The sequence below is a fragment of the Ranitomeya imitator genome, chromosome 6, assembly GCF_032444005.1.
Source record: "Ranitomeya imitator isolate aRanImi1 chromosome 6, aRanImi1.pri, whole genome shotgun sequence".
NCBI lineage: Eukaryota > Metazoa > Chordata > Amphibia > Anura > Dendrobatidae > Ranitomeya > Ranitomeya imitator.
The window spans coordinates 324,761,097-324,786,506 of record NC_091287.1 but is presented as its reverse complement, the minus strand read 5'-3'; the positions used below and the strand labels follow the sequence as shown (position 1 = coordinate 324,786,506).

Below are 25,410 nucleotides of genomic sequence, written 5' to 3'. Positions count from 1 at the left end.
AGAAGTGATATAGGGCGATAGCTAGATACAGAGGATGGGTCAAGAGAAGGCTTTTTGAGGATAGGTGTGATGGAGGCATGTTTAAAGCTTGAGGGGAAAACACCAGTTGTTAGTGATAGGTTGAAGAGATGGGTTAGGGTTGGGATGAAGACTGTGGTGAGGTTTGGGATGAGGTGGGATGGGAGCGGGTCAAGTGCACAGGTGGTGAGATGCGATCTTGAGAGTAGAGTGGAGAGTTGATCTTCTGTAATGGTGGAGAAGTTGGTTTTGGAGGTGGAGGGCTGGGAAGTCGGGAGGAAGGGCTCTGGGGGTTGTTGACCAAAACTGTCTCTAATGCTATCAATCTTCTGCTTGAAAAATGAGGCAAAGTCTTCATGAGTGCAAATCATTTGCTTCGATCTGCCTGTGTAAACAGGCTATCCAACGACCACCAATTGGTGAAAGTTTACCGATCGGCGGTCATATCATGCCACTGGTCTGTCCGTGTAAACAGACCCTAGTTGTGCTTGTAGTACTATTCTGTCTAGATAAATTTGTCATCATTGTAATGGATAATGTCTAAATAGTTCACACCACTGTGTTAGCAACATGAGATACTAGTATACTGTGAGAAGAACAGTCAGGAACAATTTAAAGGTTAATGACTTCCTTAGGTGTCAAATGATTATGAAAGAATGGGATTGAGGATCAAATCTAATAATGCATTTAGATGTGCCGATTTTGGGCCATCAATCAGCTATATAACAAGTATGTAATATAACGATAGACGTTAAATAGTATAATATATATAGCAAATTCTATATATCAGCTCTATTAAGCCGATCAAATACTGTATATAATAAATTGTTTGGTGCTTATTTATCAACCTTCTTGACAATGAGCATGAACAATGATGTGGACAGAATGATCACTAATATAATAGTTCTGCCCCACTTATAGTATCTACCATGTTATCGGCAGCACATTCCCTGCTTCACTGGCGCAACGTGCTGTCAATAACAATGAGGTGGTTGCTGGTATAAACAACCTGATCACCTGCCGAATAAATATTTTCTCATTGGCAGGTGATTGAGGGCATGTTATTGAAGGTCACTTAATTGTTATAAACACCCAAATACGGTATAAGGTAAGACAGCACTCCTCCAAATTGTCCGGGTGCAAACACCTCAGTACTTTATTCTCAATGTGATGTTTCGGTCCATAAGGATAGGACATTTCTGCCTGAGAAAAGTCCAGATCACATGGACCAAAACATCACATTAGAAGTAAGTCCAGAGGTGTGTGCACCCGACAATTTGGAGGAGTGCTGCCTTACCTTATATTTGGGTGTTTCTACTAGTGGACATCACAGAGCCGGGACCCTCAGGATTACACCCACGTCTTTTAGAAGATCATTTTTCCTATCATTACTATTATAGCCTTCAAAAGAAAGAGAGAGTGTTAGTCAACCATCCCTAACTGATAGGTATTTATCCTCGCTGGCGTAGAATACTAAATGGCCATTTTGGTATCAGAAGACAAATAGGTGTCGGGGACGTTAACGAAGGAAGTGGAGGCGGCGCCCGGCGCACAGATTCCCTGAGTGATGGCTGGGAGGCGTTTGTGTCAGGGGGGGAAAAAGACATGCCCCCTGACAAACTACAGGTAGGAAAGTCAAATTCTAAAAACTAATAGTTCAGCGTTGGCAGGGACCCCAACTAAAAGAGCCACCTTGTCAGAATGCAGCATTAGTGCTGCACAAGGTGGCTCTTTTAGTTACAAACGCTGGTTGACAGGTTCCCTTTAAATGCACACATTCTGGGTAACTGAATATCTGATAATGCAATTCTGAGGTCAAAAAGGTAACATCTCCATCCACCACACCAACAAGTTCATTCAGATAGAAAGCACTAGAGTTGAGCGACCTTGACCTTTTTAGAGTCGAGCCAGGTTTCGCGAAACCCGACTATCTCAAAAGTCGGGTCGAGTGAAATCGGCCGATTATGACGTAAAGTCGGGATCGACCGAAACACGAACCCCAATGCAAGTCAATGGGGCAGCATAGTCGGCAGTGAGTGGGGGCCAGGAAAACACCTAGAGTGCCCATTTTAATGTCAAAACCATCCATTCTTCTTAATGAAGCTTGTCAAGCGTAATTTACTTTATAATAATTGGAAGGCATTTGAAATTGGGGGTCATTTGGCTAAAGTTGTGGTGGGTAGGGCTGGTTCAAGTAATTAGTGGGCCCAGGAAATCTGGACCAAGTCACGGCAGTGGAGCAGGGAGAGGTAAGTATTTCAACTTTGCAAGTGCTGTGAACCTGAGCAAGCAGGGGGGGCCCACTCGTTGGCATTGGCACTGGCACAGGGCCCCTCAAAGTACAGCGGTGTGTTTGCACGGCGGGGGCGCCTCCCACCGGCAGCAACACTTTTGCGTACCATGAGAGGCCCTGTGCCAGTGACGTCGCCAACTAGTATTCCTCCCCCCACCTGATGAAGGAACCTGCACTTTCATCTGCACCTTCCTGTTTGTCCCCGTGTAAGGTGGTATGGTATGCGGTAAGGGGGACCTGACTTTCAGCAGGGTCACAATCTTGCAGTGTAGCGTGCACGGGAAATGTTGCGTTATGGGTCAATGTACCAGCAGACTCATCTATCACTGGCTGGGCAATGGGCAGGATGAGGAGGAAACACAGATATAGGCCCAAAGAATAAAGTGGGCTAAATGCAGTTCAAAATTGGTAACACAGGACTAATCAGGGGGCATTGCAGTGGAGGACAACTGGAATGAGAGGCTGACACAGAGAGTAGGCCCAAATCAGTAAGTAGTCGTAATGCAGTTCAAAATTCGCAACAGTAGTAAACAGGCGGCACAGCTTTGTTCAGTGGAGGAGAACAGCAAGGAGTGGCAGACACCGATAGTAGGCCCCAACCCAACTAGTAGGCCAAATGCAGTCTAACATTAACAACTACTTAACGAGCGCCTGAAAACGGAATTTCAGGACAGGAAACCAGGAGAACAGCAAGGAGCGGCAGACACCGATAGTAGGCCCCAAACCAACTAGTACGCCAAATGCAGTTGTTCCGTTTAACCACAATTTAATGAGAGCCTGAAGATAGAAGTTCAGGAAAGGCAACCTGGAGAACACCTTGGAGTGGAACACACCATCTCTCTACACCCCATACCCAATTTGTAGGTCTAATGCAGCGTAGTTTCCAACAACTACTAAACGAGAGCATGATGATCGAAGCATTGGCGAGGAAACCTGGGGAACACCTTGGAGTGGAACACACCATCTCTCTACACCCCATACCCAATTTGTAGGCCTAATGCAGCGTAGTTTCCAACAACTACTAAACGAGAGCATGATGATCGAAGCATTGGCGAGGAAACCTGGGGAACACCTTGGAGTGGAACACACCATCTCTCTACAGTGGAACACACCATCTCTCTACACCCCATACCCAATTTGTAGGCATAATGCAGCGTAGTTTCCAACAACTACTAAACGAGAGCGGGAAGATCGAAGCTCAGGAAAGGCAACCTGGAGAAGACCTTGGAGTGGAACACACCATCTCTCTACACCCCATACCCAATTTGTAGGCCCAATGCAGCGTAGTTTCCAACAACTACTAAACGAGAGCCGGAAGATCGAAGCAATGGAGAGGAAACCTGGGGAACACCTTGGAGTGTAACACACCATCTCTCTACACCCCATACCCAATTTGTAGGCCTAATGCAGCGTAGTTTCCAACAACTACTAAACGAGAGCCGGAAGATCGAAGCAATGGAGAGGAAACCTGGGGAACACCTTGGAGTGTAACACACCATCTCTCTACACCCCATACCCAATTTGTAGGCCTAATGCAGCGTAGTTTCCAACAACTACTAAACGAGAGCCGGAAGATCGAAGCAATGGAGAGGAAACCTGGGGAACACCTTGGAGTGTAACACACCATCTCTCTACACCCCATACCCAATTTGTAGGCCTAATGCAGCGTAGTTTCCAACAACTACTAAACGAGAGCCGGAAGATCGAAGCAATGGAGAGGAAACCTGGGGAACACCTTGGAGTGTAACACACCATCTCTCTACACCCCATACCCAATTTGTAGGCCTAATGCAGCGTAGTTTTCAACAACTACTAAACGAGAGCCGGAAGATCGAAGCAATGGAGAGGAAACCTGGGGAACACCTTGGAGTGTAACACACCATCTCTCTACACCCCATACCCAATTTGTAGGCCTAATGCAGCGTAGTTTCCAACAACTACTAAACGAGAGCCGGAAGATCGAAGCAATGGAGAGGAAACCTAGGGAACACCTTGGAGTGTAACACACCATCTCTCTACACCCCATACCCAATTTGTAGGCCTAATGCAGCGTAGTTTCCAACAACTACTAAACGAGAGCATGAAGATCGAAGCAATGGAGAGGAAACCTGGGGAACACCTTGGAGTGGAACACACCATCTCTCTACACCCCATACCCAATTTGTAGGCCTAATGCAGCGTAGTTTCCAACAACTACTAAACGAGAGCATGATGATCGAAGCATTGGCAGGAAACCTGGGGAACACCTTGGAGTGGAACACACCATCTCTCTACAGTGGAACACACCATCTCTCTACACCCCATACCCAATTTGTAGGCCTAATGCAGCGTAGTTTCCAACAACTACTAAACGAGAGCCGGAAGATCGAAGCTCAGGAAAGGCAACCTGGGGAACACCTTGGAGTGGAACACACCATCTCTCTACACCCCATACCCAATTTGTAGGCCCAATGCAGCGTAGTTTCCAACAACTACTAAACGAGAGCCGGAAGATCGAAGCTCAGGAAAGGCAACCTGGGGAACACCTTGGAGTGTAACAAACCCTCTCTCTACACCACGGAAGGGCTGATTCTTAGGAAGGAAGGCTGTCGGAAAGAAGCAGGGCGCGTCCGAGGGTGATTATATTCTTATTAGGTATATACTCACCCTCGGACGCGCCCTTCTTCTTTATTTGTAATGAATGTTTATTTGCAATGTGGTTTTGACTTACTCTATTTTTTTGGTAAATAATGATTTTATTATTTTCATTGTTTTGCATCTTCTTGGCAATAATATAAAGAAGACGCGACAGGACAACACTCGGTGGATGCCATATCTGTGTTTAAAATTGAAAAAACCTTTCAGTTAACTACTTGCAGGAGAAAGTTATTGTAGCTGGTGGCCATTTTTAGTACTGTACCAGATTTTTGTTGTATGTGTTTGTTTTTAATGTTAAAATGTCTGCATTTGATATCTCTCCAGTATTTTCTTTTTTATAAGCAAAATACTTATTTTTGTATTTTCTGATGTTGGTTCCAGGGGTACACGGGCAGCAGTGGTGTGGTCAGTGGAGGCCTAGTGGAAGGAGTGACCGCAGACAGGCATCGAAGGCCTAAAATAATAACACATGGCTGTAGGCAATTTTAAATTGGTTCCAGGGGTACACGGGCAGCAGTGGTGTGGTCAGTGGAGGCCTAGTGGAAGGAGTGACCGCAGACAGGCATCGAAGGCCTAAAATAATAACACATGGCTGTAGGCAATTTTAAATTGGTTCAAGGGGTACACGGGCAGCAGTGGTGTGGTCAGTGGAGGCCTAGTGGAAGGAGTGACCGCAGACAGGCATCGAAGGCCTAAAATAATAACACATGGCTGTAGGCAATTTTAAATTGGTTTCAGGGGTACACGGGCAGCAGTGGTGTGGTCAGTGGAGGCCTAGTGGAAGGAGTGACCGCAGACAGGCATCGAAGGCCTAAAATAATAACACATGGCTGTAGGCAATTTTAAATTGGTTCCAGGGGTACACGGGCAGCAGTGGTGTGGTCAGTGGAGGCCTAGTGGAAGGAGTGACCGCAGACAGGCATCGAAGGCCTAAAATAATAACACATGGCTGTAGGCAATTTTAAATTGGTTCCAGGGGTACACGGGCAGCAGTGGTGTGGTCAGTGGAGGCCTAGTGGAAGGAGTGACCGCAGACAGGCATCAAAGGCCTAAAATAATAACATATGGCTGTAGGCAATTTTAAATTGGTTCCAGGGGTACACGGGCAGCAGTGGTGTGGTCAGTGGAGGCCTAGTGGAAGGAGTGACCGCAGACAGGCATCGAAGGCCTAAAATAATAACACATGGCTGTAGGCAATTTTAAATTGGTTACAGGGGTACACGGGCAGCAGTGGTGTGGTCAGTGGAGGCCTAGTGGAAGGAGTGACCGCAGACAGGCATCGAAGGCCTAAAATAATAACACATGGCTGTAGACAATTTTAAATTGGTTCCAGGGGTACACGGGCAGCAGTGGTGTGGTCAGTGGAGGCCTAGTGGAAGGAGTGACCACAGACAGGCATCGAAGGCCTAAAATAATAACACATGGCTGTAGGCAATTTTAAATTGGTTCCAGGGGTACACGGGCAGCAGTGCCCTGGTCATTGTAGTAGTAGTAGAAAGAATGGACCGCAGACAGGCATCGAAGGCCTAAAATAAAAAAATTGGGCTGGCTGTAGGCAATTTTAAATTGGTTCCAGGGGTACACGGGCAGCAGTGGTGTGGTCAGTGGAGGCCTAGTGGAAGGAGTGACCGCAGACAGGCATCGAAGGCCTAAAATAATAACACATGGCTGTAGGCAATTTTAAATTGGTTCCAGGGGTACACGGGCAGCAGTGGTGTGGTCAGTGGAGGCCTAGTGGAAGGAGTGACCGCAGACAGGCATCGAAGGCCTAAAATAATAACACATGGCTGTAGGCAATTTTAAATTGGTTCCAGGGGTACACGGGCAGCAGTGGTGTGGTCAGTGGAGGCCTAGTGGAAGGAGTGACCGCAGACAGGCATCGAAGGCCTAAAATAATAACACATGGCTGTAGGCAATTTTAAATTGGTTCCAGGGGTACACGGGCAGCAGTGGTGTGGTCAGTGGAGGCCTAGTGGAAGGAGTCACCGCAGACAGGCATCGAAGGCCTAAAATAATAACACATGGCTGTAGGCAATTTTAAATTGGTTACAGGGGTACACGGGCAGCAGTGGTGTGGTCAGTGGAGGCCTAGTGGAAGGAGTCACCGCAGACAGGCATCGAAGGCCTAAAATAATAACACATGGCTGTAGGCAATTTTAAATTGGTTACATGGGTACACGGGCAGCAGTGGTGTGGTCAGTGGAGGCCTAGTGGAAGGAGTGACCACAGACAGGCATCGAAGGCCTAACATAACAAAAATGTCAATACAATGGTATTGTCAGTGGCAGGCATTGAAGGATGTCAGCGCATAGACTAAACATTGGTGGAGCTGTGAGATAATTTTGCAAGTGGTAGAGCACTGTTTGAGCTGGGGTGGGGGGAAACTGTCTTGTGGCCGGCGGTACAGGCCCAGGGCCCCTCATATTACAACGGTGTGTCTGACGTTGGGTGCGCACCACCACCGCCAGAGACACTTTATTGTACTAGGAGGGACCCAGTGGCAGTGCCGTCGACCAAAAGCGGGCTCACCCACCTCTTCAGACAAACTGCACTCTCACGGGTGCTGTCGCCAAGTGTCGATACCACGGCCCCGTGTGGGGAGTTTGGCCATTTAGTGAGGTGTAAACATGTCATATGCTGGACAATCAGGTGCAGAAAATTACGAGATTGGAAAAGGCATTCAGAATAGTCCACAGGCAAGACCTTTTCATAGGAAAGCTAGGTGTCAGCCGGGCAAGGTGGGGCAAAAGATTTCGAAATCCAGTTGTGGTTCATTTTAATGAAGGTTAGATCATCTACATTTTGGGTAGCCAGACGAGTCCTTTTTTCTGTTAGTATTGAACCTGCAGCACTGAATACTCTTTCTGATAGGACACTAGCTGCCGGGCAAGCAAGCTCCTGCAATGCATATTCTGCCAATTCTGGCCAGGTGTCTAATTTTGATGCCCGGTAATCAAATGGGAATGACGGTTGAGGGAGAACATCGATAAGGGATGAAAAATAGTTTGTAACCATACTGGACAAATGTTGTCTCCTGTCACTTTGAATTGATGCTGCAGTACCTGTCCTGTCTGCGGTCATAGCAAAATCACTCCACAACCTGGTCAGAAAACCCCTCTGGCCAACGCCACTTCTGATTTCTGCCCCTCTAACTCCTCTGGTCTGCTGGCCCCTGCAGCTCGTGTGAGAACGATCACGGGCGCTGTGTGCAGGGAATGCCAGAAGCAAACGGTCAACAAGAGAACTTGGAACTAATATTAGTTCCAAGTTCTCATGTGGCATTATATTTTGCAATTTGCCTTTATAGCGAGGATCAAGGAGGCAGGCCAACCAGTAATCGTCATCATTCATCATTTTAGTTATGCGTGTGTCCCTTTTGAGGATACGTAAGGCATAATCCGCCATGTGGGCCAAAGTTCCAGTTCTCAAATCTGCGGTTGTGCTTGGTTGAGGGGCAGTTTCAGGCAAATCCACGTCACTTGTGTCCCTCAAAAAACCAGAACCCGGCCTTGCCGCGCCACCAATTTCCAGTGGCCCCGGAAAAGCTTCCTCATTAAAAATATAATCATCCCCATCATCCTCCTCGTCCTCCTCCTCCTCTTCGCCCGCTACCTCGTCCTGTACACTGCCCTGGCCAGACAATGGCTGACTGTCATCAAGGCTTTCCTCTTCCTCAGCTGCAGACGCCTGATCCTTTATGTGCGTCAAACTTTGCATCAGCAGACGCATTAGGGGGATGCTCATGCTTATTATGGCGTTGTCTGCACTAACCAGCCGTGTGCATTCCTCAAAACACTGAAGGACTTGACACATGTCTTGAATCTTTGACCACTGCACACCTGACAACTCCATGTCTGCCATCCTACTGCCTGCCCGTGTATGTGTATCCTCCCACAAAAACATAACAGCCCGCCTCTGTTCACACAGTCTCTGAAGCATGTGCAGTGTTGAGTTCCACCTTGTTGCAACGTCTATGATTAGGCGATGCTGGGGAAGGTTCAAAGAACGCTGATAGGTCTGCATACGGCTGGAGTGTACGGGCGAACGGCGGATATGTGAGCAAAGTCCACGCACTTTGAGGAGCAGGTCGGATAACCCCGGATAACTTTTCAGGAAGCACTGCACCACCAGGTTTAAGGTGTGAGCCAGGCAAGGAATGTGTTTCAGTTGGGAAAGGGAGATGGCAGCCATGAAATTCCTTCCGTTATCACTCACTACCTTGCCTGCCTCAAGATCTGCAGTGCCCAGCCACGACTGCGTTTCTTTCTGCAAGAACTCGGACAGAACTTCCGCGGTGTGTCTGTTGTCACCCAAACACTTCATAGGCAATACAGCCTGCTGACGTTTGCCAGTAGCTGCCCCATAATGGGAGACCTGGTGTGCAACAGTGGCAGCTGCGGATGGAGTGGTTGTGCGACTGCGGTCTGTGGACGAGCTCTCGCTTCTGCAGGAGGACGAAGAGGAGGAGGAGGGGGTGCGAACGGCTACAGCCAATTGTTTCCTAGACCGTGGGCTAGGCAGAACTGTCCCAAACTTGCTGTCCCCTGTGGACCCTGCATCCACCACATTTACCCAGTGTGCCGTGATGGACACGTAACGTCCCTGGCCATGCCTACTGGTCCATGCATCTGTTGTCAGGTGCACCTTTGTGCTCACAGATTGCCCGAGTGCATGGACGATGCGCTCTTTAACATGCTGGTGGAGGGCTGGGATGGCTTTTCTGGAAAAAAAGTGTCGACTGGGTAGCTCGTAGCGTGGTACAGCGTAGTCCATCAGGGCTTTGAAAGCTTCGCTTTCAACTAACCGGTAGGGAATCATCTCTAACGAGATTAGTCTAGCTATGTGTGCGTTCAAACCCTGTGTACGCGGATGCGAGGCTAAGTACTTCCTTTTTCTAACCATAGTCTCATGTAGGGTGAGCTGGACTGGAGAGCTGGAGATCGTGGAACTAGCGGGGTGCCGGTGGACATGGCAGACTGAGAGACGGTGGGAGATGGTATTGTTGCTACCGGTGCCCTAGATGCAGTGTTTCCTACTACGAAACTGGTGATTCCCTGACCCTGACTGCTTTGGCCTGGCAAAGAAACCTGCACAGATACTGCAGGTGGTGCGGAAAATGGTGGCCCTACACTGCCGGAAGGGATGTTGCGTTGCTGACTAGCTTCATCGGCCGAGGGTGCTACAACCTTAAGGGACGTTTGGTAGTTAGTCCAGGCTTGCAAATGCATGGTGGTTAAATGTCTATGCATGCAACTTGTATTGAGACTTTTCAAATTCTGTCCTCTGCTTAAGGTAGTTGAACATTTTTGACAGATGACTTTGCGCTGATCAATTGGATGTTGTTTAAAAAAATGCCAGACTGCACTCTTTCTAGCATCGGATACCTTTTCAGGCATTGCAGACTGAGCTTTAACCGGATGGCCACGCTGTCCTCCAACAGGTTTTGGCTTTGCCACGCGTTTTGGGCAAGATACGGGCCCGGCAGATGGAACCTGTTGCGATGTTGATGCCTGCTGCGGCCCCTCCTCCTCCGCTTCAGAACTGCTGCCGCCTGCACCCTGTTCCCCCAATGGCTGCCAATCGGGGTCAAGAACTGGGTCATCTATTACCTCTTCTTGTAGCTCGTGTGCAACTTCGTCTGTGTCACCGTGTCGGTCGGTGGTATAGCGTTCGTGATGGGGCAACATAGTCTCATCAGGGTCTGATTCTTGATCATTACCCTGCGAGGGCAATGTTGTGGTCTGAGTCAAAGGACCAGCATAGTAGTCTGGCTGTGGCTGTGCATCAGTGCACTCCATGTCAGATTCAACTTGTAATGGGCATGGACTGTTAACTGCTTCACTTTCTAAGCCAGGGACAGTATGTGTAAAGAGCTCCATGGAGTAACCCGTTGTGTCGCCTGCTGCATTCTTCTCTGTTGTTGTTTTTGCTGAAGAGGACAAGGAAGCGACTTGTCCCTGACCGTGAACATCCACTAACGACGCGCTGCTTTGACATTTACCAGTTTCACGAGAGGAGGCAAAAGAGCTAGAGGCTGAGTCAGCAAGATAAGCCAAAACTTGCTCTTGCTGCTCCGGCTTTAAAAGCGGTTTTCCTACTCCCAGAAAAGGGAGCGTTCGAGGCCTTGTGTAGCCAGACGACGAACCTGGCTCCACAGCTCCAGACTTAGGTGCAATATTTTTTTTCCCACGACCAGCTGATGCTCCACCACTACCACTACCCTCATTACCAGCTGACAATGAACGCCCCCGGCCACGACCTCTTCCACCATACTTCCTCATTGTTTTAAAAACGTAAACAAACTAACGGTATTTGTTGCTGTCACACAAATTACACGGTGAGCTATAACTTCAGTATGATTTAGCTACCCCTTTACAGGTGAGTGAGACCACAACGAAAATCAGGCACAATGTTACACACTCTGTTGTTGGTGGCAACAAATGAGAGAGATGCCACACACGCAGGACTGTCACTGAAGCACAAATGTAAATATTAATCTCCCACTGATTTGATTTTTTTTTTTTTTTAAGGGAGACTTTAGGGAAAAAAAATAATAGAATAAAATGATTTTTTCAGGAAGAATTTAGAAACCAAATAAAATAAAATTATTTTTTCAGGGAGAATTTAGAAAACAAATAAAACAAAAAAAGGCTTTCTATGGCCCACTGAGTGAGAGATGACGCACACAGGAGTCAGGAGTGGCACACAAGCCCAGAGGCCAATATTTATCTCCCACTGATTGATGTAGTGATTTTTTCAGGTAGATTTTGGAACCCAAATCAAGCTAAAAAAAATAATAGGCTTTCTATGGCCCACAATTGGAGAGAGAGAGAGAGATGGCACACCCAGGAGTCAAGACTGGCACACAAGCAGAAAGGGCAATATTAATCTCCCACTGATTTGTTTTTTTTTTTTTTTTTTTCAGGGAGACTTTAGGAAAAAAAAAATAGAATAAAATGATTTTTTCAGGAAGAATTTAGAAACCAAATAAAATAAAATGATTTTTTCAGGGAGAATTTAGAAAACAAATAAAACAAAAAAAGGCTTTCTATGGCCCACTGAGTGAGAGATGACGCACACAGGAGTCAGGAGTGGCACTCAAGCCCAGAGGCCAATATTTATCTCCCACTGATTGATGTAGTGATTTTTTCAGGTAGATTTTGGAACCCAAATCAAGCTAAAAAAAATAATAGGCTTTCTATGGCGCACAATTGGAGAGAGAGAGAGAGAGATGGCACACCCAGGAGTCAAGACTGGCACACAAGCAGAAAGGGCAATATTAATCTCCCACTGATTTGTTTTTTTTTTGTTTTTTTTCAGGGAGACTTTAGGAAAAAAAAAATAGAATAAAATGATTTTTTCAGGAAGAATTTAGAAACCAAATAAAATAAAATGATTTTTTCAGGGAGAATTTAGAAAACAAATAAAACAAAAAAAGGCTTTCTATGGCCCACTGAGTGAGAGATGACGCACACAGGAGTCAGGAGTGGCACACAAGCCCAGAGGCCAATATTTATCTCCCACTGATTGATGTAGTGATTTTTTCAGGTAGATTTTGGAACCCAAATCAAGCTAAAAAAATAATAGGCTTTCTATGGCCCACAATTGGAGAGAGAGAGAGAGATGGCACACCCAGGAGTCAAGACTGGCACACAAGCAGAAAGGGCAATATTAATCTCCCACTGATTTGTTTTTTTTGTTTTTTTCAGGGAGACTTTAGGAAAAAAAAAATAGAATAAAATGATTTTTTCAGGAAGAATTTAGAAACCAAAGAAAATAAAATGATTTTTTCAGGGAGAATTTAGAAAACAAATAAAACAAAAAAAGGCTTTCTATGGCCCACTGAGTGAGAGATGACGCACACAGGAGTCAGGAGTGGCACACAAGCCCAGAGGCCAATATTTATCTCCCACTTTTTTTTTTTTGTTCCAGGGAAAATTTATAAACCCAATAAAAAAAATAATAAATAGGCTTTCTATGGCCCACTATCTGAGAGACAGAGAGAGATGGCACGCTTAGGACTGGCACACAAGCCCAAAGGCCAATATTAATCTCCCTTTTTTTTTAAGGGAGAATTTATAAAACCAAAAAAAAAAAAATAAATAGGCTTTCTATGGCCCACTATTTGTGAGAGAGATGGCACGCTCAGGACTGACACACAAGCCCAGAGGCCAATATTAATCTCCCACTTTTTTTTTTTTTTTCCAGGGAAAATTTATAAACCCAATAAAAAAAATAAAAAATAAATAGGCTTTCTATGGCCCACTATCTGAAAGAGAGAGATGGCATGCTTATTTTGGGCACCGGTGCTCAGGAAGGATATAATGGAACTAGAGAGAGTACAAAGGAGGGCAACAAAATTAATAAAGGGGATGGGAGAACTACAATACCCAGATAGATTAGCGAAATTAGGATTATTTAGTCTAGAAAAAAGACGACTGAGAGGCGATCTAATAACCATGTATAAGTATATAAGGGGACAATACAAATATCTCGCTGAGGATCTGTTTATACCAAGGAAGGTGACGGGCACAAGGGGGCATTCTTTGCGTCTGGAAGGGAGAAGGTTTTTCCACCAACATAGAAGAGGATTCTTTACTGTTAGGGCAGTGAGAATCTGGAATTGCTTGCCTGAGGAGGTGGTGATGGCAAACTCAGTCGAGGGGTTCAAGAGAGGCCTGGATGTCTTCCTGGAGCAGAACAATATTGTATCATACAATTATTAGGTTCTGTAGAAGGACGTAGATCTGGGGATTTATTATGATGGAATAAAGGCTGAACTGGATGGACAAATGTCTTTTTTCGGCCTTACTAACTATGTTACTATGTTACTATGACTGGCACACAAGCCCAAAGGCCAATATTAATCTCCCACTGATTGATTTATTGATTTTTTCAGGTAGAATTTAGAACCCAAATAAAGCAAAAAAAAAAAAAAAAAAGGGCTTTCTATGGCCCGCTGAGTGAGTGATGATGCACACAGGAGTCAGGAGTGGCACACAAGCCCTGAGGCCAATATTTTTCTCCCACTGATTGATGTAGTGATTTTTTCAGGTAGATTTTAGAACCAAAATCAAGCAAAAAAATAAATAGGCTTTCTATGGCCCACTGAGTGAGAGATGACACAGACAGGGATGGCACTCTAGCAGAAATGTCAATCTTAATCTCCCACAAAAAAAAAAAACAGGGAGTGTCCTTCAATTACTATCTCCCTGCAGTAATCTCAGCCAGGTATGGCAGGCAGCAATAAGGAGTGGACTGATGCACAAATTAAATAAAAAGTGTGTACAAACCAAAAAGATAGCTGTGCAGAAAGGAAGGAACAAGAGGATTTGTGCTTTGAAAAAAGCAGTTGGTTTGCACAGCGGCGTACACACAGCAATGCAGCTATCAGGGAGCCTTCTAGGGCAGCCCAATGAGCTACAGCGCTGAGGAAAAAAAAAAAAAATGTAGCTTCCACTGTCCCTGCACACCGAAGGTGGTGTTGGGCAGTGGAAATCGCTACAGCACAAGCGGTTTGGTGGTTAATGTACCCTGCCTAACGCTATCCCTGCTTCTGACGAAGCGGCAGCAACCTCTCCCTAAGCTCAGATCAGCAGCAGTAACATGGCGGTCGGCGGGAACTCCCCTTTATAGCCCCTGTGACGCCGCAGACAGCAAGCCAATCACTGCAATGCCCTTCTCTAAGATGGTGGGGACCAGAACCTATGTCATCACGCTGCCCACACTCTGCGTTCACCTTCATTGGCTGAGAAATGGCGCTTTTCGCGTCATTGAAACGCGACTTTGGCGCGAAAGTCGCGTACCGCATGGCCGACCCCGCACAGGGGTCGGATCGGGTTTCATGAAACCCGACTTTGCCAAAAGTCGGCGACTTTTGAAAATGAACGACCCGTTTCGCTCAACCCTAGAAAGCACTATTGTCTGAGAGGCTTCCAGGTCAGTGGCAGGAAGTGAAGGGTTAGGCCGCTGCTAGGATACCGATTATCAGGTTGTGTCTAATTACATCTTCTGCTTTTTCTTTATGAATAAGAGAAACAATGTACATTGTGTTGTGTGACAGGCAATCACGTCAGCTCCAGTGTTACTGTGAACGAGAGTTAGAAGGTTCCGGATGCCAACCATTCCTGAACCACCTGTGCTAAGGATATAACAGTGAGAATATCATTATCACCCGGCAACAATGTTTTCTTACTATTACTTTAACCCCTTCGCGACATGCGCCGTACTAGTACTGCGCTGCCGGCACTGCATTAGTGCCAGCAGCAGTACTAGTACGGCGCACCGATCACCGCGGTCTCGCGCTGAGCGCCGCGGTGATCGGGTGCGGGGGTCAGCTGTATATGACAGCTGACACCCCGCAGCAATGCCCACGATCGGCGCTATCGCCGATCGCGGGCATTTAACCCCTCTGATGCCGCTGTCAGTAGTGACAGCGGCATAGAAGGGGATCGCGCAGGGACGGGGGCTCCCTGCGCTCTCCCACCGGAGCAACGCAATGAGATCGCGTTGCTCCGGTGACCCGGAAGGAGTCCCCGGATCCAAGATGGCCGCCGGACTCCTTCCGGGTCATGAAGTGACCTGGCTAGCCGGCGCCTGCTGAGAGCAGGCGCTGGAAAGCCAGCTAAACTGCATGTCAGATCGTTGATCTGACAGTGTGCTATGCACAGTGTCAGATCAACGATCTGATCTAATACAGAGATGTCCCACCCTGGGACAATGTTAGAAAGTTAAAAAAAAAAAAATAGAATGTGTAAAAAAAAAATAAAAAAAAATCCCCCCCCCAAAAAAAAAACATTTCCCAATAAATCCATTTATTTATGTAAAAAAAACAAAAAAACAATAAATGTACACATATTTGGTATCGCCGCGTCCGTAACAACCCGCTCTATAAAACTGTCCCACTAGTTAACCCCTTCAGTGAACACCGCAAAAAAAAAAAAAAAAACAAGGCAAAAAACAACGCTTTATTATCATACAGGCGAACAAAAAGTGGAATAACACGCGATCAAAACGACGGATATAAATAACCATGGTACCGCTGAAAACGTCATCTTGTCCCGCAAAAAAAAAGCCGCCATACAGCATCATCAGCAGAAAAATAAAAAAGTTATAGCTCTCAGAATAATGCGATGCAAAAACAATTATTTTTTTATATAAAATAGTTTTTATTGTGTAAAAGCGCCAAAACATAAAAAAAATTACATAAATGAGGTATCGCTGTAATCGTACTGACCCGAAGAATAAAACTGCTTCATCCATTTTACCACACGTGGAACGGTATAAACGCCCCCCCTAAAAGAAATTCAGGAATTGCTGGTTTTTGTTCATTCCGCCTCCCAAAAATCGGAATAAAAAGCGATCAAAAAATGTCATCTGCCCGAAAATGTTACCAATAAAAACGTCAACTCGTCCCGCAAAAAACAAGACCTCATATGACTCTGTGGGCCAAAATATGGATAAATTATAGCTCTCAAAATGTGGTGATGCAAAAACTATTTTTTGCAATAAAAAGCGTCTTTTAGTGTGTGACAGCTGCCAATCATAAAAATCCGCCAAAAAAACGCTATAAAAGTAAATCAAACCCCCCTTCATCACCCCCTTAGTTAGGGAAAAATAATAAAATGTAAAAAAATGTATTTATTTCCATTTTCCCATTAGTGCTAGGGTTAGGGCTAGGGTTAGGGCTAGGGCTAGGGTTAGGGCTAGGGTTAGGGCTAGGGTTAGGGCTAAGGTTAGGGCTAGGGCTAGGGTTAGGGTTAGGGCTAGGGTTGGGGTTAGGGTTTCAGTTATAATTGGGGGTTTCCACTGTTTAGGCACATCAGGGGCTCTCCAAACGCGACATGGCGTCCGATCTCAATTCCAGCCAATTCTGCTTTGAAAAAGTAAAACAGGGCTCCTTCCCTTCCGAGTTCTCCTGTGTGCCCAAACAGTGGTTCCCCCCAACATATGGGGTATCAGCATTCTCAGGACAAGTTGGACAACAACTTTTGGGGTCCAATTTGTCCTGTTACCCTTGGGAAAATAAAAACATAGGGGATAAAATATCATTTTCGTGGAAAAAAAAATATTTTTTATTTTCACGGCTCTGCGTTATAAACTGTAGTGAAACACTTGTTGGTTCAAAGCTCTCACAACACATCTAGATAAGTTCCTTGGGGGGTCTAGTTTCCAATATGGGGTCACATGTGGGGGGTTTCTACTGTTTAGGTACATCAGGGGCTCTGCAAATGCAACATGACGCCTACAGACCAATCCATCTAAGTCTGCATTTCAAATGGCGCTCCTTCCCTTCCGAGCTCTGCCGTGCACCCAAACAGTGGTTCCCCCCAACATATGGGGTATCAGCGTTCTCAGGACAAGTTGGACAAAAACTTTTGGGGTCCAATTTGTCCTGTTACCCTTGGGAAAATAAAAACATAGGGGATAAAATATCATTTTCGTGGAAAAAAAAATATTTTTTATTTTCACGGCTCTGCGTTATAAACTGTAGTGAAACACTTGTTGGTTCAAAGCTCTCACAACACATCTAGATAAGTTCCTTGGGGGGTCTAGTTTCCAATATGGGGTCACTTGTGGGGGGTTTCTACTGTTTAGGTACATCAGGGGCTCTGCAAATGCAACATGACGCCTGCAGACCAATCCATCTAAGTCTGCATTTCAAATGGCGCTCCTTCCCTTCCGAGCTCTGCCGTGCACCCAAACAGTGGTTTCCCCCAACATATGGGGTATCAGCGATCTCAGGACAAGTTGGACAACAACTTTTGGGGTCCAATTTGTCCTGTTACCCTTGGGAAAATAAAAACATAGGGGATAAAATATCATTTTCGTGGAAAAAAAAATAATTTTTATTTTCACGGCTCTGCGTTATAAACTGTAGTGAAACACTTGTTGGTTCAAAGCTCTCACAACACATCTAGATAAGTTCCTTGGGGGGTCTAGTTTCCAATATGGGGTCACTTGTGGTGGGTTTCTACTGTTTAGGTACATCAGGGGCTCTGCAAATGCAACCTGACACCTGCAGTCCATTCCATCTAAGTCTGCATTTCAAACGGTGCTCCTTCCCTTCCGAGCTCTGCCATGCACTCAAACGGTGGTTCCCCCCCACATGTGGGGTATCAGCGTACTCAGGACAAATTGGACAATAACATTTGTGGTCCAATTTCTCCTGTTACCCTTGGGAAAAAAAATTGCGGGCTAAAACATCATTTTGTGGAAAGAAATAATGATTTTTTAATTTTCACAATGCTACATTCTAAACTTTAGTGAAACAATTGGGGGTTAAAAGTGCTCACCACACATCTAGATAAGTTCCTTAGGGGGTCTTCTTTCCAAAATGGGGTCACTTGTGGGGGGTTTCCACTGTTAAGGCACGTCAGGGGCTCTCCAAATGCGACATGGCGTCCGATCTCAATTCCAGCCAATTTTGCATTGAAAAGTCAAATGGCACTCCTTCCCTTCCGAGCTCTGCCATGCGCTCAAACAGTGGTTTATCCCCATATATGAAGTATCGACGTACTCAGGACAAATTGCACAACAACTTTTGGGGTCCAATTTATCCTTTTACCCTTGGGAAAATAAAACATTTGGGGCAAAAAGATCATTTTTTGTGAAAATTAATAAAAAATTTTTTTTTACGGCTCTACATTATAAACTTCTGTGAAGCACTTGGAGGTTCAAAGTGCTCACCACACATCTAGATTAGTTCCTTAGGGGGTCTACTTTCCAAAATGGTGTCACTTGTGGGGGTTTCCACTGTTTAGGCACATCAGGGGCTCTCCAATCGTGACATGGGCTCCGATCTCAATTCCAGCAAATCTTGCATTGAAAAGTCAAATGGCGCTCCTTCCCTTCTGAGCTCTGCCATGTGCCCAAACAGTGGTTTACCCCCACATATGGGGTATCGGCGTACTCAGGACAAATTGTACAACGAATTTTGTGGTCCAATTTCTCCTGTTACCCTTGGTAAAATGAAACAAATTGGACCTGAAGTAAAAATTTTGTGAAAAAAAGTTAAATGTTCAATTTTTTTGAAACATTCAAAAAATTCCTGTGAAGCACCTGAAGGGTTAATAAACTTTTTGAATGTGGTTTTGAGTACCTTGAGGGGTGCAGTTTTTAGAATGGTGTCACTTTTGGGCATTTTCTGTCATATAGACCCCTCAAAGTCACTTCAAGTGTGAGGTGGTCCGTAAAAAAATGGTTTTGCAAATCTTGTTGCAAAAATGAGAAATCGCTGGTCAACTTTTAACCCTTATAACGTCCTAACAAAAAAGAGTTATGTTTCCAAAATTGTGCTGATGTAAAGCAGACATGTGGGAAATGTTGTTTATTAACTATATTATGTGATATAACTCTCTAATTTAAGGGCATAAAAACTAAGAGTTTGAAAATTGCTAAATTTTCATAATTTCCGACAAATTTTTGTTTTTTTCACAAATAAATGCAAGTCATATCGAAGAAGTTTTACCACTATCATGAAGTACAATATGTCACGAGAAAACAGTGTCAGAATCACCAGGATCCGTTGAAGCGTTTCAGAGTTATGACCTCATAAAGTGACAGTGGTCAGAATTGTAAAAATTGGCCCTGTCACTTAGGTGAAAAGAGGCTTTGGGGTGAAGGGGTTAATGCTCAAAATGATACATCTGTATACTGCACTGACCATCTGTCATTTCACCATCCTTCCATCCATTCATCCTTCCTTCCCACCTTCCGTCCACCCATCCATCTCCCTGCCTATTGTGTACTTTATTTCTAGCTATTCATCTGTCTATGTCACAAGCATATACAGCACGGTGGCTCAGTGGTTAACACTAGACAAGGACAATATCTGTAAGGAGTTTATACATCCACCTTGTGTTTCCTCCCACAATCCAAAGACATACAGTACAATTTGATAGTGCTATACAGAGGAACAAATCTACTGATCCACAACTCCCTGGGCCAGTATGTATATCAATGTACTTAGATATTAGATTTTCTGTATATATATATATATATATATATATATATATATATATATATATATATATATATATATATCTTTCTCTCTCTACATTTTTTAAATTCAGGAGTAGATTTCATGATTTACTTACCTTTATTTACACTGATTGCCGTCCTTGGAGAAAACATTGTTTCTGCCACTGTTCCTGGAATATGGCTGCCGGCTCCCTCATCAAGACCCACTCCACTGTCCAGCGTCCCCTTAGACATTGCAGACCCATCTCTCAGATTGGATGTTACGTTCTTTTGCGACTTTGACTCATCCTGCAAATTAGATTGGATGCTATGCAAGTTAATAAATGACCGTAATGAAGGATGTCCTGAAGGTTTAATCACTTGATAGTAACAACCTTCTTTGCATATTTTTCCCCCATTTTGACTAATTTTTGTTGACATATTTGACACAGAGTAGAGGTTCATTCAATTTATTTTGACTGCTCTGTCTGGAGTGCGGTGACTTTAGAACTTGTGTGGAAAGACTCAGCGAGTGGTCAGCTCAGCACTTGATTTGGGATCCGGGAAACCAAGAAATAGGCTATGTGCACACGCTGTGGAAAGGTGTGCGGATTTCTCCGCACTGATTTTGTTAAATCCGCAGGAAATCCGCACTGCAGATTTACTACGGAATTACCACGAATTTACCGCGTTTTTTGTGTGGATTCCACCTGCGGTTTTACACCTGCGGATTCCTATTATGGAGCAGGTGTAAACCGCTGCGGAATCCGCACAAAGAATTGACATGCTGCGGAATAAACAACCCTGCGTTTTCACGCTTTTTTTCCCGCAGCATGTGCACTGCGGATTTTGTTTTCCATAGGTTTACATGGTACTGTAAACTCATGGAAAACTGCTGCGAATACACAGCGGCCAATCCGCTGCTGATCCGCAGCGTGTGCACATACCCATAAAGAGTATTCAGACGTCTGTGAGACACGTACATGTTTTTCATGGATAGAACCCATACACATTATAGTTTTTAGGACTGTTCCTATATATGTTTTTTCTTTTATTTGCAGATTGAGTGGTCCGCAACAAAATCTAGTGGACATGTCTATTGTTGATGCAAGCCACGGATGAAAATTGCAAAGAAAAATAAAAAATAAGCTCACCCTTAAAGGGAACCCGTCATGTCATTTCAAGCATTTAAATTGTCCCCAGTGCATTGTTAGTGACACAATGTACATCACAAACGCTTTTTTTTTTTTTTTAGTAAAAACGTCGCTGTAATAATGACCAAGGAGCACTTTATATAGTTATATGGTCCCCACTTGTTTAATCAAAACAAGCCAAATGCGTTTCGAAAGCTCATTGCTCGCTCTTTCAGCCCGAGTCTAAGAACGCACTCAGCGTTAGGCCGGGGTCACACTAGACCGTAATACGGACGAGTGCACTGTGATAAAAAAATTGCATAGCACTCGGCTCAAAGTTGATTAATGGGGCAGCTCCTATTATCCGTTGTTTTCTCAGCCGTATTCAGGATCCGAGTGAAATCGCAGCATGCTGCGATTGTCAGCGTATCTCGGCCGAGAATCGCCAATGAAAGTCTATGGGACTGAGAAAAAAAAAATCATCGGATTACACACCAACCATCAGTGTGACTTGCGAGAAATACGCATCGTGTTCTATAGAAAAGCCGGTAATATATATTTGTTTAGACTGTATATATGTTTTTAATAATTTTTTGAGGCCATGGATCCATTCTATGTCCGTTTTGCAAGCCGCCGATAAAATCTCGCCGTACGGATGCCATACGGATGTCACACGGATAATTTGATGCGAGGAAATCACGTCCTCGCACTGCACACGGATCACTGTTTTGTAAACATTTGTGCGATTCTCGTCCGTGTAAAACGGACCGTATTTTTATACGTTGTGTGTGTCCCCGGCCTTCGAATCACATTTTTTCTTTTATTTTCCTGTTGCACCCCTTATCCCCAATTGCACTCATGCCTAGGTGCTACACAGTGTTGCCTTTCTATATACATACATTTTCATGACTAAACAAAGGATGGAGACATTTTACTCCTGTGCATTCCTATGTGGAACTGGACTCCCTCTCTTCATTTATGGATAAAAATGACCCATAAAAGTCTACAGACCTGTGAAAATCATGGACGAGCACATGGTAGATACCAAAGTGGGTCAGTAAAAAAACAAACAAACAATAGCATTCAGATACCATGCATGTGCAATCAGAATGCTGTCTGCTTTTTACTGTTTAATGGGTGCAAGATTTATTTTTATTTGCATACATGAAAAATTAATGTCACACTGATAGTGAAAAGTGACAGATCGCCTGAAAAATGTATGATAATCGGATTCAGAACGCTGATGAAAATCAATTTGTTTTTTTTCTCATACGTGAAAAAACATGGTCATCTGAATGAGGCCTAAGGCTATATTCACATGTTGCGTTTTTTTCTGCGGTTTTATTGCTGCATTTTTTCCCCACAATTTTTAAGCTGCTTTTTAACAGTACCAATAAAGTCTATGATCTTTCAGAAATCTCATGCACACACATTGGTTTATTTTCCTGATTTTTGCAAACTGCAGCATATCACTTCTTTCAGCATTTTTTCAGCGTATTTCCAGGATTTTTTTCTCCCACAGGAAACAATGGGTAAGTGGAAAAACGCAGCAAAAACACAGGTATCAGGTTTTGCTGCGTTTTTGGTGCAAAAACCTCAGTAAGTTGCATTGTTTTTTTAATACACTAAACTTTATCAGCGTGCACAAGAGAGACAATTAACTGATAAAAATGCAGCAAAAAACACATCAAAACCAGCTTCATTAATGCCAGGAGAGCGGGTTTTGCCTGCAGCAAAAAAAAAAAAGCTGTAAAAACGCAATGTGTGAACATAGTCTAAGACTAAGGCCGGCGTCACACTAGCGAGTTTTACGGACGTATGAGCGCATAAAATACGTCCGTAAAACACGCATTACACACGGCCCAATGATTCTCAATGGGTCAGGTCCTATCAGCCGTATATTACGCATCCGTATTCTACGGCTTTCTACGGCCGTACAAAATCGCAGCATGCTGCGTTTGTCACTGTATTGCGCAAATAATACGCCAATGAAAGTCTATGGGGGCGAGAAAAATACGGATTACACACGGACCAGCAGTGTGACTTGCGAGAAATACGCAGCGGTGTTCTATAGAAACGCCGGCAATTCAGCGCGGTGTACAGTAAAATCACACTGACAGCTTACAATAGAATAGGTAGAATAAATGTGTACACATAGAATAGGTATATATGTATATATATATATATATATGTCAGTGAGACACATATATGTATATATATTAATATTTCTTCCAGCGCTAGACAGCTTTAAAGTCGGTAATTCAATTGCCGGCTTTTGCTATCTCCTTCCCAAACCCGACATGATATGAGACATGGTTTACATACAGTAAACCATCTCATATCCCCATTTTTTTTTGCATATTCCACACTACTAATGTTAGTAGTGTGTATGTGCAAAATTTGTGCGCTCTAGCTATTAAATTTTAGGGTTAAATGGCGGAAAAAATTGGCGTGGGCTCCCGCACAATTTTCTCCACCAGAGTAGTAAAGCCAGTGACTGAGGGCAGATATTAATAGCCTGGAGAGGGTCCACGGTTATTGCCCCTCCCCCTGGCTAAAAACATCTGCCCCCAGCCACCCCAGAAAAGGCACATCTGGAAGATGCGCCTATTCTGGCACTTGGCCACTCTTCCCATTCCCGTGTAGCGGTGGGATATGGGGCAATGAAGGGTTAATGTCACCTAGCTATTGTAAGGTGACATTAAGCCAGATTAATAATGGAGAGGCGTCAATTATGACACCTATCCATTATTAATCCAAAATCTGAAATACGGACCGTATTGTCTTACGCCGAGTGTGACGCCGGCCTAAGAGTTTGCTACAATTATATTTAGTGCAGAAAATCTTTCTCCTTTCTTCCTGGTTTGCGACAAAGTAAGTTGAGCCTCCTTAGGGTTGCCTAAACTGCTTAGAATTATATATATGATTGCTCAGTATCAGGTCAGGGGTTTTAACCTCCAAAAGTGAACAAGACTGACAGTAAGCAGAGATCTTGAAAACGTCACACTGATGACGGATATACGGCTGATAAGAAATGTGAGCTGGAAGCAACTGGCAACGCAGGAGGGCACAGAACCTATCAAAATCCAGTATTAAAGGTTTTTTTTTTAACCATTTCAGGCCTATTAAATTATATTTCTAAACCCTCTTCGATACAGAAACAAATGATTCAGCGAGATTTATCATTTTAGTATTTTTAATATTTTATGACACCTTTAAAAATATTTTGAAAATGCAATAAAGTACCAGAATAGTGTGAACATTGATCCATGCCTCAAACTCTGCGTCTGCCCTGTACATTCGCACCTATACGGTTCTGGTCACGTCCGCTCGGACATTCGGTTTGTTCCTTTTAGGAATAGACAAACCGAACAATTGGTCTGTTGCATCAGTTATGCAAACAGAAGCAGAGGGGGCCCAGTGATTATTAGGGGGTCCGTTTGGAGAAAAAGCCCTGCGTGAAATACTACATCTATTTCTATCTTCGGAAAAATTAATTGGGTCACTGTTAAGAGGCAATTTAAAAACAAGCAGACACTTGGGTGTCATAAAAATAAAATAAAAATAATAATAAAATAATAATACTAGTCCTATAATAACCAAGGTCCAAAATAAGATCCGGATAAATCCCATTCTAGTACAATAAATGATTACCAAACAACCATAATTAGATGGGGAAACAACACTTCATTAGCCAGAAACAACAAAACCCCTGAATCTATGTGTCTGGGGCATAATGAAAACCTCAGCAATGACTGATGTCACATATGTACCCAGGAGTGGAGGCTGTGAGCAGCACACAGCACATGATCTATGGGTGATCCGGGTGATCTATGGGCCCACTCCACAGCACACGGGTGGATCGGTCACAGAGCTGCAGCTGATTTATGAGGCTTGGTGTACAGTTACATCTTATAGGATTGTCAGCTGACCTGGCTTTCCGACTTGCCTTTCTCTGCCCACCCGCGTTTCCTCGCGTCCGTGGGTTGGACGATCCGCACCTTCGAGCTCTGGCATCCCATAGCTACAGTGTGGGGGAATGTGACCGGCGCGCCACCGGCATTCTTATATACAGCCGGGCACGGTTACTAACGACGCCGCCGTCTCCATGGCAGGTTACTACAATAAGTGACGTCACCGGGCTGTGCAGGGACGTGCACGAGAACACCCCGGGGATGCAAACACTGTGATCGATACGCGGAAGCGTGAGGGGGACATGTACAGAGAAGGTGACGTATCCATTACCTAGAGGGGGTACTAATGGTTTTCTGGGAAATCTCATTTTTCGTGCTATAAATAATGCACGCATTTCATGTGATTGTGCATAGGCTCAAGATTGTGGATGTTCTCGTGATCGTGGCTATTCTT

General features: G+C 44.5%; 1 protein-coding gene across 1 annotated transcript in view; it reads right to left on the bottom strand.

Moving 5' to 3' along the window:
• STMND1 (stathmin domain containing 1) overlaps nt 1-25,079 on the bottom strand; it is a 35,245-nt gene extending 10,166 nt beyond the window's left edge. Inside the window, exons 1-2 of the mRNA XM_069728933.1 lie at nt 24,975-25,079; nt 20,047-20,218 (exon numbers count right to left, since the gene is read on the bottom strand). Coding sequence (XP_069585034.1) covers nt 20,047-20,218; nt 24,975-25,064 — 262 coding nt within the window. The 5' untranslated portion in view covers nt 25,065-25,079. The remainder of the gene's footprint in view (nt 1-20,046; nt 20,219-24,974) is intronic.
• Nucleotides 25,080-25,410: the final 331 nt, after the last annotated feature.